General features: G+C 50.2%; 3 protein-coding genes across 3 annotated transcripts; 1 reads left to right on the top strand and 2 right to left on the bottom strand.

The window, feature by feature from the left end:
• Positions 1-1,440: 1,440 nt before the first annotated feature.
• COCSUDRAFT_58585 (sure-like protein) lies at positions 1,441-4,040 on the top strand (the record flags this gene model as incomplete). The annotated part of the gene is made up of 6 exons (XM_005643775.1): positions 1,441-1,583; positions 1,758-1,833; positions 2,132-2,268; positions 2,714-2,852; positions 3,319-3,481; positions 3,868-4,040. The coding sequence occupies 6 exons, from the start codon at positions 1,441-1,443 to the stop codon at positions 4,038-4,040; spliced, it is 831 nt and encodes a 276-aa protein (XP_005643832.1).
• A 487-nt stretch (positions 4,041-4,527) lies between these two features.
• Positions 4,528-5,979, bottom strand: COCSUDRAFT_58584 (hypothetical protein; the record flags this gene model as incomplete). Its single annotated transcript, XM_005643774.1, has 3 exons — positions 4,528-4,876; positions 5,184-5,471; positions 5,684-5,979. The coding sequence occupies 3 exons, from the start codon at positions 5,977-5,979 to the stop codon at positions 4,528-4,530; spliced, it is 933 nt and encodes a 310-aa protein (XP_005643831.1).
• A 3,294-nt stretch (positions 5,980-9,273) lies between these two features.
• On the bottom strand, positions 9,274-16,170 carry COCSUDRAFT_48894 (putative carbon-nitrogen family hydrolase putative). Its single transcript, XM_005643773.1, has 8 exons — positions 16,058-16,170; positions 15,767-15,829; positions 15,375-15,619; positions 14,881-15,022; positions 14,430-14,534; positions 13,815-13,925; positions 13,450-13,556; positions 9,274-9,875 (listed from the first exon to the last, which is right to left on the bottom strand). The coding sequence occupies exons 1-8, from the start codon at positions 16,127-16,129 to the stop codon at positions 9,785-9,787; spliced, it is 936 nt and encodes a 311-aa protein (XP_005643830.1). The 5' UTR covers positions 16,130-16,170; the 3' UTR covers positions 9,274-9,784.
• Between the last annotated feature and the right edge of the window lie 377 nt (positions 16,171-16,547).

Raw genomic sequence — 16,547 nt, 5'->3', positions numbered from 1 at the left:
CTGGATTCTCTTCCCTTCTGCTTCCCCTGCACAAGCATTTATACCGTGAAGTTTTGATGGTGTTCTGCGGAGCATAGCACTTTGTCCAATCCGAAAGAGCAGGGCAACTACTGCTATATTACATGTATGGTGGAGACATGCATGTGCCCCTGATCATGATGTATTGCATGCAGGGCTTAAGATTCATTCTTCACCAGAACATCCATGCGCTGCTTGAACACCAAACTGCACTACTGGCTTCTGGCGCTGCTAAGAAGAAAGACTGACAGAAGATGTGCACCTTCATCTGTTTGTAGGCCTCTTCGAAAGTGCGAGCCTGGTAAGGAGCACTGTTCCGCTCATCCACAAAGGCTTTGGCTGTGTCCTCTCGTATCTGCTGGCGAGACCCCTTCTGAAGCAGCGGCGCAGCCCAGTCGAAGGTGATCTGCTGCCACATGTTGGCATGCATCTTGCCCACTGGCCTGTCAAAGCCAATGGTTGCAAACCACTCCTTGGTGCCCTTGGCAGGGGCATCAGGAGCGGATGATTGATCACCCATTATATCAGTTCTTTGCCACCCTAATTCAGAGCAGACTTAGAAAGTATTTTGCGCCAGCAAGACCAGATGTCTCATGTTCACATCGGCCTGATCTGTCCAGCCTAAGGCCATACAAGAGATCTTCAAGGTCGCATTATCTGACTTTTAGGGAAAATAAGATGGCATATTCTATTAGATGTCACATAGCCTTCTTAGAATTCACAAAACTGTAAACTTTTGCCGACACCATGTGATGATGCAACACAAAACTTGGACGACACTAGCACACTCTCCCAACGATAGATATATAGAAACAAAGGCACTTCTACATGATACAGACGCACTTCTCTTCATAGCGATGCCCTCATGGGCGACCAGTGCTGTCATTCTTGCCACGACCCAGCACGTGGCCATGACGAATCATGCATGACGGATTTATCACGAGCAGATTGGCCTCCCACCAAGAGGATGGTGAACTTTGGCTCTGATAGACAGACAATAATATCTGATGTCATCATGCTTGTGAACTTGAAAAGACATATAGCAACAAACATCTTTCGTGGATGTGATCTCCGTTGTGATCTGAACAACACAGCAGCACTTGCGGGTGCTGCGTTCCCAGAGCAATACATTCATCAGTCTTAAATTCATCCGAATTGATACATCATTGTCCCTAGCGCTATCCTGCCCGATCCTCATCGCATTGTGCAGCATCAGCTTGCATTTCGTTGAGAAACAGGATCCCAGGGAACAGGAGAAACAGGTTTCTTCGTCTCGAATTTTTTTTTAATTATAATAGCTGCAACGGCCACGTAGCCGACTCAAAAATTTGTTAGACCTGCCAGCAGATGAGGCAGCTGCTGGCCAGGCGCCTCTATCTTCCCACCAGGATCTCCAGCAGACGCCTTCATACGCACATCTGCATGGCATTCCAGCCATACAGGCGCACGAATGGATCCAGTGGGAAGGATGTCAGAGCACCCAGACGAGTTCTACTGACCAACGACGATGGCCCAGACTCACCCTTCTTCAAGACCTGGGTGCCAGCAATAAAGGAGATCACAGGGTAATTCTTCCCTCGTTCTACTCAATCCTGTGTCCATCTTGAATCCTGAAATTTTCACTGCTCTGTAACCTGGATGCCAACCCATTCCATGCTGGAACGTGGACACCAGAAATTTCACCTGTGCCACATTTCTTCCATGCATGCTGTAAGAGACATTTTTGTGTGGGCAATCAGGTGGGAGACCTTTGTGTGCCTGCCAGCGGGCCCTGAGAGCTTTGTGTCCAAAGCCCTTGCCAAGGGACCGATCCAGGTATTTAATTTCCTTCTTCTTTCTTGCAGCACATGCCCTCCATGCTACAGTGGTCATTTAGTTATCAAAGCACCCACTCTGCCAATCACCGCTTGTGCCTTGGAGTTACAAGTTACTACAAGCTTTTCTTGCCAGGGGTGAGGTGCACATCAAGGCTGCCAAAATTCCAATTGCTAAGAGATTTAACAAATAGAGTTGAGTGGTGAAGTTAGAAGCTGAAAAGCAATGCCCATGCGGAAAAAATATTGAAATATTGCTTCTGCAAATTGAAATTTGAACATGCTGGTTTCATGCCCAGGTGTCCAGGATAGAGGAGGGTGTGGTTCATGTGAGCGGGCCGCCGGCGACTTGTGTGAACATCGCCTTGCACAATCTGGGGCTCACAGATGTAGACTTGGTGATCAGCGGGCCCAATGTTGGCCACAACACTGGCCTGTGAGCAGCTCTTCTCCTCTCTTCCCTGTACAAGTTTGCCCCCCTGTCTTAATTTCACATGTGCCCCCAGCCTCAGGCAAACAATAATATGGGGGACCAATAATCATGAGCCCTTTCCTGCCCTTTGCAAGCTGCAAGCATGTCTTCTCTTCTTCCCATTATAAATGGAGCCCTTTGCTAATTTACACATGTGCCCAAATCTCTGGCAAAGGAATAGTTAGGAGGACATAAAAATTGAGCCCTTGTTTAATATTTTGTCAAAAATGCAAGGCAAAGAAGCCTGTCTGCCATTTTAAGCACAGCATCCTTCATCTCTTCTGCACTGCTGTGTCACGACTGCCTTCGTGAATTTTCACGCATGGAAGTAATAGTCAAGGTGTGGACGTGATTGCCGGTACAATATCCGGGAGAGTGTGCTTTTGCTGATGTCATGAAATCTGCGCAGGTCATCGCTGATGTCATCTGGGACCGTGGGAGCTGCACTGGAGGGGGCACTGGCTGGAAAAAAGGGAGTTGCTCTTTCATTTCCCTTCTTCAACGGCTGGGAGAACTGGAACCAGGAGGACATAGATAGTGCAATCCAGGTCAGAGATTTTATTTTCACTTATGTTTTCACTTTCTCACGTGGACCTGACGCTTTAGTGCAGGTTTTGTTTTGCAGAAATGGCGCATGACACAATGCATGCCCAGATTCCAGCTCAGCGCACAGCTCAGCTTGGTTGATGTGGTATAATTCAGCTGGAATTGACTGTCGCATGGTAAATAAAAAGTTTGAGCAAACGGACCCATGTCACAGGGCAAGCAAGAATTGAGTGAAGCACAGACTAGTGAGGGCTGCAGACCAGACCTTTAGCCCCCACAGATGTGGCTGCAGACACTCTGTGTGTATGCCCTATGGCCTTCGGGCTTTGGATTTGCCGACACTGTAATCATAATCACATAATCACAGAATAGAGAGTCACCTGTGGCCTGAAGCTCTGTGCAGCGGCAATTAAGACATTTGTTTTGGTGTCTGTCATCCCAAAATTCGAATTTGAAGATGTGGCTCAGGTTGCAGGGAAGGTGGTGACAGATCTGTGGTGGGACTGGCGCCCTTCCGTGGAGCTGTACAACGTCAACGTGCCCCTTGGATTCAGGGATGAAAAGGGGCAGCGAGTGGAACCAGAAGTCATCTTCACAACCATCGACCGCGCGTCCTACACCTCTCTGTACAGTATGTCCCAACCCTTCATCGCAATCTTTGGTGAACATAGACTTTCTAACAAAGACTAATACAATACAGAAAAATTAGTTTCGAACTACTGCAAAGGCAGCTGCCAATTCTGAGCCTTTTCACATGCCACAGAAGCAGCCACCCAATGTGGCATGCAGCATATGCTCGGTAGAAGCTTGGAACATTTGTAACTCAGCCTTACTAAGAGGTTGCATTGCATTATTGGGACAACAAGACTGGCTGAAATGGTGCCGTGTAAGCGTGCGTGTGTGTGGTTCCTAATGCCTGAAGAAATTGGTGCCGTGTCAAAACGTGATTGCATACAGCAAGTGCAAGCATGCGCAAGTGTGGATTTTGAGTGGGCAAGGGCTTTCTGCTGCACGCAGGACAGAGCGAGACAGATCCGGACTCATTTGTGTGGGCGCCAAAGGGCTTGAGAGTGTTCCAGACAGATGACAGCGAGCTGCAGAGAGGGGCTGATGTGCACACAATCAAGCACGGCAATGTGAGCGTGACACCAATGGTTGCTCAGTTTGCTGAGTCTCCGCACTTCGAATAAATCGATCTCCCAGCTATGACGGTGTTAAAAGAATACCGCTTGGGCTCGGCGGGGTACTCGATTGAAGTGCCCCGCCGCTTAGTCACTGGTAGAGGTGCAGTCCATTCAGCAGTATCTGTGACCGTGAAAGCACTTCCTCTGAGCGCATATCAGGGATGTTTCCCCGCTGCAGAAAAGGCACCGCCAGAGCAGCAGCAGAGACAGGCATGTGCCTGGAAACTCCAGTGTAGAGTTCTTAACTGTAACAGAGTTGTACAATTGTACTTCTTTGCATACTGCCTGAGCCATGGCCTGCATTTCGCCCTATGCAGATATGCTGCACCTGAAGAAAAAGTGGACTGCTTACTGCATTGTCGTGGGTTCTCTTACACAGTTTAATCCCACACATTGCCAGCTGTGCCCTTCACGTAATAATCTGGGAATACCAATTGGAAGTACCTTTAGCTTGAAATTCCTTTGGAGGTAGTGTATGAAACATTCTTTTACATTACTGTGCGCCGCCAAGGACTCTGTGGCGCATGTGCTGGAAAAACAGCACTTCATCACCAAACCCAGATGCCAGAAACTCGCTCTCCATTACAATCGACCCAATGCTCTCAAGCTCGGCTGTGGCTGATTCCCTCACTTGCACCTCAAATAGCAAGCTGCCAGCTGCAATCTGAGCCAGACTAAGCCGCATGTCTTCCTGCATAACCACGTGATAGGCGGCTGTGATCTCTGGAGTGGGCTGTAGAATGATCTGGTAAGGCGCTCGGACATCTGCTATTGGTACTTCTGTGCCGTCTGCTTGGACCTGTGCAGCCTCTAGCATTGGCAGGTGCCTTGCGTCCTCCGGCCTGGTCAAATCACACAAACCACCAATGTTCAAACTCGAAGTTTCAGAATTTAAATTGGAATTCAAACCTTTGACATTCAATGCTGAGCTTTTTCCTGTCCGTCGAACAGCACTTGGTGCCAACATCAAAGGGGCAATAGGAGCTTGAGCCTAATATCTGCGGCAGTGTTTTCACAAGGCATGCATGCATGGGGAATGACCTGCAAATCTCTAATCACAGTAACCAGATGACCTCCAGTAAACGCCAGGGCCATTCATTACTCTGCAAGATTGAAAGTGAGATCGAGCAGGGAAGGCAAGGGTTGCACCTGTGAGCCGCGTTTGCGGAAAGAGTTGGGACGGCAACAGCGAAAGAAGCTGCCACAACTCTCAGCCTGGCATCTTGCGGCGGCGCGAGCACATTCGTGTAGGGATGTCTGAAGGCATTGAAGTCATTCCCTTGGCCGTCCAGGGTTGGCATTATAAGGAAGTTGACTGAGGGGCGGCCGCTGATTAATATCTTGAGGCCTGCGCCCGGCTGGAAAGACCCAAAATTCTGCTTTGCTGGGGAGAGACGCAGCAGTCCTGCGCCACCTGACTTGAAGATCCCACTGTACCTGCGTGCATATGTGTATCATTACATGCTGTTCCCGGAAAGGTAAGGTGCGTCTGCAGAGCAAGCTGCATGCCAACCATATATCAGGTCCTCTCGAGCTTCCAGAATTCACTTCCACCTGAATTTGACTTCGTTTTCTACACAGTAGATCAGACTGGAAAAAGCACAGGCAGTCGTTTCATGCTGCTAGTGAGCAGGGCTGCTGTGACAAACCCAGGTGGCCCCCCGAAAGCTTGCCTTGAGGCCGGGTTGATCTTCAGGGAGACCTTGCAGACGCTGCCAAAGGTGTGAATGAGCTTGACGCGGCCCCTGGGCAGCGCATCTGAGGAGTGCAAGAAAGTTGCCCAGAGGTAAGGTGGCCACAGCAGCTGGAGTTCTGCCGCTGCGCCGGGCCCCTGAGCGGGAAGTGCTGCACCTGACGGGTATGTAGAGGATTGTATGCTCGCCCAGAGTGCATCGCGCTTCTGAGACGCGCTCAGATCCTGATAATCCTGGGGAAGGCCGGCCATGATGCCTGCACGATCAGGGCCACATTGCTCACCGCGAAACCTTCTTGGAACAATTGTACCCACTAAGATTCCTTTACTTCGCAAACTAAGTCAGATTTCAATGATACAATTATCTAGGAAGATGAGAATGGTCGAGACAGCATCGGGTTACTCTATATCCGTCAAACGTGGGGTTACATCCGAATCTCCGTCACTCAGCAGTTTCCTGCTATATTTACGATGTGCAACGGGCGTGTGATCCAGTTTGGAAATAAAGCTTTGGAATTGCTAAATATGTCCTATCAGCTCGGACTGCGTGCTTGCTTTTCCAGCCATCGGAACGGAGCAATACCTTCCGGAGCAACCTGGCAACGTCAAGCGCCAAATGGGATTCAACTGGGGAAAACCTTTCCTTCCGCTTCACAGAACATAAATAAACGGATGCAATTTGTTGTGTTGCAGGATGTGAATATCTTTGAGGGATCCGACGAGGCAATACAAATTACCACCCAGCTAGATCGCAATTGACCAATGACATGAGCAGGCAGAGAACATGCATGCAAACCTTGAACTTCTCCAGCCTCACTTCATACAGCTTACACGGGCGCCTAGCCATCACTGCATCCCTTGCATGTCTTTTGAAGTGAAACAAAGCCGCTTGTTTCGGTGTTTTGTATTGTGCATCCCAGCCAGTCACTGCAGCCCATGTGCTTCAGAGAAAATTATTATTAGTACCGTACATGCCTTTCCTGCGAATAGGCAAGGCTCGTCGTGCAGACGAGCTGCAATCAAAGGCTGCCACAATCCTACCCCTTGTTGGACCCACCAGATCCAAGCAAAACCCAATCGGCACGGTGCTCAGTAACTTCACTGCCCCCCGCTAGCCGGGGCTATATAGCATATATGCAGCATATGATCATAAATAACCCCATCCATGAAGACCTTGAAATCAGTCTGTGCTACAATTGGCAGCTCTAGTTGGGCAGCTCAGGACAGCACAGCAATTGACACCTGGCAGGCCAGAAGGCACAGCAGCACTGCTCCCTGCACGCTGTGCTTTGCCCAGTCAAAACTCTCCTGAAAACCTGCATGACCGACTGCAGAGCTGTCATGCACCACCCTCACCACTGCCTCTAAGACCTGAACTCTGGACAGCCCAGCACCACCCCTGTCAATTTCAAGAGCTCTCCCAGTGGCTGCATTTTCTGCAGCTGTCTCTGTGGCCTTCATCTTGCTGATTAGCCCGCTATCAGCTAAGTCTTCCTCCCCTGCAGATGCTGGCGCATCTGTCTCTGCTCCATCTGTAGAAGGCTGGACATCAGTGTGCTGTTCTGAGGCGACTGCCCTGTCTGGTGCGCTGAGAGAAGTAGGCCTGTCAAAAGGGAATCTTGTGAAGGAGAGGTGAGACGGCTGAGCAGTGCAGTAGCTGGCAAATCTGCAATGGATCTGCAGTTCATAGGTGCCTGGGGTCAGCTGGCTTACTGCGATGGTGTTGTTTGGTTGCAGCGTGGCATTCCCCAGCAGCTGAGCATGCATTGTTGGAGCTTCCCCTGCGGAAGCACACATGCATGAGACATGCTGGCCTGCCTGCATGCGCTGCATGCATGCACAGATGCATCTGTGCATGCATGTGGACCCCACTGCCTGCTTTCTCCTGCAGCTTGCCGGGGCAACACTGTGTCTGGCTCCAAATCTGGGGGCTTTCTTTAGACATGGACAATCCTCAGGGCTCTGTGGGAAAAGATAGAGAATCTGCATGTCCCATCAAATGCTGGGCTTCTTGGAAATCTCTCACAACTTCCTCAGCCAGTGCCTTCCACTGATCAATCCCCACTGAATGCTTCACCCGCTCTGAGTAATCAGAACTGCTTGCTGCCTCACAATGTGGAGAGGGATCTGACCTCTCTGTTGGTCGCTGATGGCTTGAAGCAGCAGGGAGCACTGCTGGCGGCATGGGGGGTCCACGTCTGCATTCAAGACCAGTGTCTGCACAGAAGACTGCACCTGACTTCCTTCCACTTCCTGCATCACCAGTTTGTTCCTTCAGATCAGGAATAGATCACGAAACTTACTGTTGAATTAAATAACAAGCTTGGCGTGCATTGTTTACCAGCCAAGATATTTTTAGCAGCACAAGCTCAGCACTTCTGAACTTCAAGAGTCTGTTGAAAACCAGTCCACGCAAAATCTAGAGAGCCTGGGTCATAAGCACCTTCAAAGCTCCGTCTGCCGTCACAAGCAAGCCCGTGAGAAGGCAAAGAAGCGTTGCTGTCTTGCTCAGGCGGCTGGCCATTCTTTCCCTTTGAAGCTCCAGGGTATCAGTGCTGCTCCCTCCTTGGACAAGGAGATTCGGGTGCAAGTGGTCACGTCAGTTCCCTCAAGACTGAAAATTCCTTCTGAACGTGATAAGCTTTCGTCTGCAACGCTGCGGGACCGGAGACACTCGTGCTAGAAGTGTGCTCTTTGCTCTAATCAAATTTCTCAGCTAGTATCTTTCCAGCAGGTGGTCTGCAATTTGATTGCAGAAGACGAGATGCAAGGTGGACGAAGAGGATATTTTAGGTCTGTATGGCACAGGGTTGAATCAGGTATATCAGGCAAGCTGCTGGCCCTTCAGAAAACTTAGCCCTGGGCTGGCAGAAGGCTACGGTGCAAAGATGCTTGCATGGATGGGAGGCGCAAGAAGCAAGCTCAAGGCACAGCGGAAGGGCAAAGGCAAGGGGAGAGTGCATGCAGGTGCAACTCTTTGCTGTGCATGACTTTAAAGTCAAATTTGTGCTCCTGGAAACTCAAAGTGTATGTCTGTCTCCCTGCTAGCACATAGAATTGCAGGCAGTCCCTCATCAACCTGTAATATGCAGGAGCGGTCCGAAAGAGGACAGCATCAGCCAGGGGAATTGTTGGCAGGCCTGAGACAACGCCAAGGAAGGCTGTGCAAGCGCCCCTACCCCTGCCAGAGGAGCCAGCTGACTCTAATGAGAATGGCAATACCACAGCAGAGCCAGCAGAGCATGGGTCTGACATGGGCCAGGGCGAACCAGGAGTTGACCCTTTCTCAGTGGAGCCATTGCAGAGTCCAGCAAAGGGCTCAGCTGGCAATTGGGAGCCTTATAAGAAGCCCAAGAACGTCAGATCTCTGGACCTGGACACTTTTTGCATGCCCCAGGCAAAGAAGCCCAGGGCAGCAAAAATGGAGTCTGAAGCATCCCAGTAAACATCATGTGAAGATTTTTCTGCTGAGCAGATGCCAAAGGAGGGTGCATCTGAAGCGTGCAATGAGACAAGGCAGAGCTTTGCGCAAGGGCCAAAGCACATGTACATACCAAAGCCGCTTACAAAGTAGGGAGAAGATGCCACATTAGGCTGCGGTGCTCTAGTACAACGCACTGTGTTTCATTAGAGATGAAGGCAGCAATAAAACAGGCGTCAGAAAGTTCACGTCCTCACAGGGTCAGGACAAGCAGTCAGCTTCACACGAAATGAAATTCCAGGAGCATCACAAGATCAGGTGGACATTCTGAACAGCTGCTTAGCGACACTGCCCTGCTGTCATGGTGCCAGTATGTCAGGATTGTCCTTTCCCCGCAGAGCAGAATCAGCCACCAGAAACTTCCTTTTTATACAGTAGTAATTAAACTCTCACCACCGATGCAACTCTCCATCACTGCTGCACCACTGGCGCTCTCTCGCAACAGAAAAAAAACCAGCACTCAAGACATCAGATTGCCCCGCTACGCTCTGGCAATAGAAACTCTTCAGAAATGGGTGGAGTACATTGGACCCGCTGTGCCCTAGTGACAGATAATATTCCCCAGATATGAGCACATCATATTGCCCCACTCCGCTTGCCGCTGCTGCCATCCAGAGTCAGAATGGGTCCGTAGAGGTCCGGGCGCCTGTCGCGGAACAGTCCCCAACTGCAACACACAGTCATGTTTCAGGCCAAAGAACCCTTCTAACTTTGGCGCACCCGTCCCTGCTGTGCTAAAGGTAACAGGCAAACAATCCCGTCCCTGCAATGCTGCATGCGCACATGCACAGACTTGCAGAACACATGCATGGTTCTCAGTTTGGTCAAATCTGCAGGAATCTTGCAGCTCTAATAGTGCAGGACTATTGAACCTGAATGACTGTGTGAGAGATGACCTTGATGCTATCGGGCATGCATATGACTGGTGGAGGATGTGCAAGAATCGAGAAGACTGGAGAATAATAATCCAGGTGTTGCTTGACATACCTAGTCCTTACGGACTGGAAACGGTGCAACAACAACAACAACAACGACAACAGCAAATAATAATGATTGAACGTGCTCACAGCAACCCCAGAGACAGCAGAGAAAAAAGTAGAGGGTTACTAAGGGTCAATAGGAAAAGCACACCTGGCGCGTTGCCATCTGATGGCTTCCAAGTCAAAGGTGGCCACTGCGAAGCCCTCCTTCCTGTCAGGGGTCAGGTCAATCAACTCCCCTTCTGTCTTCTTTCCAATCTGCACACACACATGCACACCTTGCTTCGGCTCCTGCTGAAAAATGATTTTGCTAGCTTCTTTTAATCCTCCCATAGCCTGTTCAGAAGGTATCTTGTACATGCAATCGACCAGCATGCATGCATGCATGCCTGCATGAGCTGGCTGCAATGCGCTGGCATCTGCATCACATGAGCTGTGTTTGAATGTCAACTATGAGCGCTCCAGAGTAGTAAACCAGCGGCCTCTGTGGCGTTGCAGGAAAGCATCCCATGCTCACAGGATCGACTGTGAAGGCGGCACTGCACCCGCCACACCTGAATGCTGGGGGGCTGACCTCTGTCCTGCCGCTGATCGAGACATACACAAGCCTGCTGATCGTCTCCACCTGCTCCCACACTGATCCCACCCTCCCAGCCTGACTGCATGGACTGCAAGCGGGCAGGGCTGCTCTGGCAGCTGTCAAAAACTCTGCCTGCAGCTGCTGCTTCAGTGCTGCTTGGCGTGCAGGCTGACCAGCTTGGAAACATGTGTTCCTGAATACATTGTCATCAAAGCACGCATCCCATGCTTGGTGCAGCCGTCTATTATCCTCTTGAGCTGCCTGTTTCCGCAGACGCCGGCGTGAGGGCGGAGGCTGATAATAGGCAGCAGCGGCTTCTCCATCTCCATCTGCAAAGCCATCCTGCTGTTCTTCCTGCTGAGCTGTGTTTCTTGCAGGGATCCGCCAGGATGGAAGGGCGCTGGCCGGCCTCCGGGGTCCCCTCGGTGCAGATGTTGCCACAGTGCTGCCTAGGTTCCTCCCAAATCTGCGGCCTGGCTGCAGCAGAGCAGGAGTGTCGGCTGATGGTATCACCTTGACACTGACCCTCCACCTCTTGTTCCTGACCATTCGTCCTGCATGAAGTCATCACACAACGGTTTCTGCAAGTGATCCACCAGGACATTAAAGGAATGAGAAGTACATCAGCAGCATGCCTTCTAGTACAAGTGATACAACTATCCTTACAAGCACCTGGGCTACTTGCTACTCTTTGGGGTGCACAGTCCTCTCCAGATGCTCCTCATCAGATTGGCATTCCAAGCAAAGCCAGGTCAGGGCAGACACCCACGGCTACTCACAGCAGCAGAGGGATCGTAACGCTCACCAGAACAATTGAACTTGATGTTGGTTTAGATTGTAGACGACTTCAGTGTCTGTCCGGTGCATCAGTGCTCAATTCAGGTGAACGCTCTGTGTTGCCTGCACGCATTTCATTTCAAGGAATTGGCTTGGCAGGGCATGCAGTCACTACGAAAGAAGTAGACATGCACGTCGATGGTCGTGACATTCGATTAGCTGAGTCCAAACAAGTCAAGGATGGGGATGCCAAAAAACCGGCAAAAGTGCGAACCTCACATGGCCAGCGACAGAAGACTTCAAGAATTCGTTTAAATTACTCCCATAAACATTTGCGGCCGTCCCACCCCCCTTTCAAATCCTACTTTGCAACGGTAACCTGGCAAATGGCATTGCTGTCTTCGCAGAAACGAGTAGCGCACGATCCTATAGATACAGGCTTGACCGAAATAATTAGCTTGACGGAGGTACTATGCAATGCTGAGATTGTTGTAGGTAAATCTGAAGGATGTGCAGCATTGCTTTTGTTATTGCACGCCCCGAAGGGGCGTGCTCAGAAAGAGAGCCAAATCCACTAATGTAGTGGAGTGCATGTCCACTAAAGTAGTGGATTTTGCCCGACAGAGTAGGATGCTGAGTCACGCCTTGATTTCAGGCACCTGATATCACGTGCACAGAGTTCTGTCGGGCGTTATGACTCCAGTCTCGCAGCAGATCCAAACAGTGATCAGTGTTGTGGATATCTGAGTGTCGGAAGCACACATTCACAGGTCACAGTGTTCGCCCTTGCAGGATCGGTACAGATCATCAATAGAAAATTTGAGGCCATCTAGCCTCATGCCACATGGCTGAAGCGGAAAGAATAGCTGCTAGGTCATTACATGGCGCTTGCACTGCGAAAAGTTGTGTTCAGCGCTGTTGCGACCCCAGGATGGACGCCGGATCTGGTCAGCATGTCAACTCGATTGGGCGTGGGTGTTCGCAGCCTTACGGGATTTGGATTTCTGTCGAAACTGTGGGGCAATCTATTCAAAAATCCAGAGGTATGTCCGCTCAGAGAGCAAGTGACGCGGTTTAGAGGGCACAGCACGTCTTCTAGTGCTTGACACCGCCTGATGCGTATCTTGCACATTGTTTTTTTTGCAAATAATTGGCAAGTGCTTGCCAGTCATTTTCTGCTACCAAATGTGGACTGGCTGATACATGCAGGTCCAGGCTTTGACAGACAAGGTCAACGAAGCTATCACAATGCGCAAAGAAGACACAGCGGTCTTGTCGCGACAAGTGGATGTCTTGCAACGCAATTTAGCATCCTTGCGTCGGCGCAATGAGAAACTGAGTGAGCAGCTGGGTTACCTGAACGAAGTTGCCATCAGGCAAGCTCCACATTCCCCCCTCACCTGACTACATATGCTCTTTCAGTTGCTCGCCTAAGCATGCTCTTTGACGGCTCTTCATTTGCTCATTATCTAATCGCTTTCAATTGCTTGCAAGCATGCATGCAGACTTTGCACTGCACTGCAAAGAATAATGCCCCTGCAATGCTGCATGCGCACATGCACAGACTTGCAGAACACATGCATGGTTCTCAGTTTGGTCAAATCTGCAGGAATCTTGCAGCTCTAATAGTGCAGGACTATTGAACCTGAATGACTGTGTGAGAGATGACCTTGATGCTATCGGGCATGCATATGACTGGTGGAGGATGTGCAAGAATCGAGAAGACTGGAGAATAATAATCCAGGTGTTGCTTGACATACCTAGTCCTTACGGACTGGAAACGGTGCAACAACAACAACAACAACGACAACAGCAAATAATAATGATTGAACGTGCTCACAGCAACCCCAGAGACAGCAGAGAAAAAAGTAGAGGGTTACTAAGGGTCAATAGGAAAAGCACACCTGGCGCGTTGCCATCTGATGGCTTCCAAGTCAAAGGTGGCCACTGCGAAGCCCTCCTTCCTGTCAGGGGTCAGGTCAATCAACTCCCCTTCTGTCTTCTTTCCAATCTGCACACACACATGCACACCTTGCTTCGGCTCCTGCTGAAAAATGATTTTGCTAGCTTCTTTTAATCCTCCCATAGCCTGTTCAGAAGGTATCTTGTACATGCAATCGACCAGCATGCATGCATGCATGCCTGCATGAGCTGGCTGCAATGCGCTGGCATCTGCATCACATGAGCTGTGTTTGAATGTCAACTGAAGTAAAGTCAGTCGGAATACAATAGCAATGGTCAATTAGCAGGATGGCAAAGGAGGTGATGCCTGTGCTTTGATCTCTCCTGTCGGACCGGCAATGAAGGACCCGCCGTAGAAAGTAATGCTGCCTGACTCAGCCTTCTCTTCCCCTATCCTGTTGGATGCCACCAGAGGCACCTGCATGCAGCCAGATCCAGCATCTCCTGAGGAAAACATGCGCCACATCAGCTATTTTTGCAGAGTCAGCAGTGCAGCCACCGCAGAACCTGGACAATCAGCATGCACAGGGAAGCATCAATCCCTTTGAAACACCATGCAGCAACTTTTTTGCAGCTCTCATATGGTGTCGACAGCACTTCAATAGGCACAGACCCCATCCTGCTGGTTGGTCTTAGTCACCCCGCAACAAATTGGATTGGATTGGATTGGATTGCTGGACTCACTGCCGAGACCACGTTGAGCTGCAGAACAACAATTGCATCTGCCAAAACGTTGACTGTACAGCCCAAAAATGACACCGCTGCTGACAGAGGACAGTTCTTTGCCATGGGCTCCCATGAGGCAGCGCAGGGACCGAACTTTGTGTGCCGTGCTGAATAACCGCCCTCTGGCAAGAATGATGCTTGAAAAGAGAGAAAGTCATGGCATGAATTCAATATTTGCTAACAGCAAAGGCCTCACCAGGTTTGCGCCGGCGTGCCCGCACATTACGCGGGTCCAGTGCGGGTACGAATTCAAGCTCGGGTCCTGGGGCTCGCTCCCGATGGCTGTCGGGTAGAACAACACCTGCCAAGACGTTTTGAACGATCTTAGTCATCACAAAGACGTGCATCATCCATCCATGCATACGGTGGACATGTCCATAACCCACTCCGCATTGCAGTAAATTTATAGTGTGTACCCTATGGCCCCTTTGTGGTGAAAACAGATCATCACAGAGACCAGCGAACAGGGCAAAGGGAGGACCCATTGAGAGCACGTGGTGGAAGTGTGCCACCACTGTAGTATGTGTCATGGGCCAACCCCCTGCTCTGTCAACATGTTCAGGATTCCACCAACCTTCTCCCAGAGCATGGCAAGGCCAGGACACTTGGATTTTGCATTGTGGGATAGGTAAGGAGTGAGATGTCACCTCTGCTCCCATGAGGGCCATACACCTGGCAGCCTCAGGGAACCACTGGTCCCAGCAGATGGCCACGCCAATCTTGGCAAACCTGGTCTGGAATGTCTGGAAGCCTGTGTCGCCCGGGTTGAAGTAAAATTTCTCCTGATACCTGCCACATCGGCGCCACATCAGCCCTGAATTCTGTTTTCACATAACAGCCCCCTTGCAATGCGCAGCTAGCCTTTCTTCCTTGGAAGACATAACCACAAAGTTACAAGTCCAAGAGCACTGCGCGCTGCAGGATGTTGCAAAGAACACAAGACATAAGAGGACAAGCAATGCAGCACTGCTAAGGAAACCGAGGAGGAGATAGTCATGGCCGCCAGCCTGGCATTGTTGCACCAGCGGCCGTATCCCCGCAGGAGGATCATGTACTGTGATACGTAATATACGGTACGCATGTCCTTAATAAATAATGCCAGGGGAAGTCAGGATGAAATAAAGCAGGTGGAGTGACTTACCCGCAGCCGTCTGGGATGTGGGACTTTCTGTAGCGGCCAGCGCAGGTGCCGTCGGCATCGAAGACCGCAAGAGAGTTGAAGAAGCTGTTATTGGCGCGTTCAAAGTAGCTGATAGGCAATGCCACCTGGAGCTCCTTTGCCAGGTCAGCGAATCTCCGCAGCACTGGGTTGCCCTCAAAGGGGCGTGCCAGCTCGAAGAGCTCCTGCTTCTGGTCCTGGCAGAAGTAGGGCGTCTCGAATAGCTCCTGCAGAGACAGATCAAGTCGGGATCCTGTGCCTTCATTTACTTGAGAGGCTTGCGTAGGGCAGATGGGCGACACTATGTGATGAGGAGCCTCCATTCTATCAAAGAATGAGTGTATTAATTTGAAGATGCGCACGCAGAAGCTTGCCTGCAGCAAGATGATATTTGCTCCTGCACCTGCTGCTTCCCGGACCAGCCTCTCTGCTTTTGCCTGCACAATAGATGAATACTTGGCCTTCACTGCCGAGAATAAGGAATTACTCCATCCATCAAAGGCTTCTTGCGTCAACAGGGACTAACATCGTATGGGTCTAGCCTAGTCAGACATCGCCATCAGGGCAGAGAATACATGAACTCGGTTGTAACAAAGTAGAATGTGGTGCAACAACATTGAATAGATTCTAGAATTTCGACAGTTCCGATCTAGAAGTGCTCGCACCAAATTGTCTCCCTTGTCCCAGCTGCACGAGATCTGTGTGCATGCCACCGTCACTTCCCTTTTTCCAGGCATGACTGCGATAGCTCTTGAGTACACTTGTACACCGATGGCTGAAAAAACTTTTTCTATGGTGTCATTTATGTTCAGATCGCCTTTTGGCTGTCTTCGAAATGTCGTAAACGGTGGAACGAGTATCGAGTGACAGGGCACCCGAGTAATCAAAATCCACTACTTTAGTGGATGTAAACGCTACTAATGTGGTGGATTATTGGCAATCAGGGGCCATGCCACCTGGTAACACATTCCATAGCATGTCATTTTGGTAATAAAAATTAGGCCTTTCGTCAGTAAGCATGGAGAATGATCAGTGATGTGTTTCTGTACCGAGCATGTCACTTATTATTGCTAGGATCCCGTGTTACAAGTGTGGCAGTGACAAGGAGAAGCTTCATCCGAACTGCGCAAGTTCAGAACGCTTGACTCGCTGTGT

Source organism: Coccomyxa subellipsoidea, assembly GCF_000258705.1.
Source record: "Coccomyxa subellipsoidea C-169, whole genome shotgun sequence".
Lineage (NCBI taxonomy): Eukaryota > Viridiplantae > Chlorophyta > Trebouxiophyceae > Coccomyxaceae > Coccomyxa > Coccomyxa subellipsoidea.
This window is presented reverse-complemented; position numbering and strand designations above follow the sequence as displayed.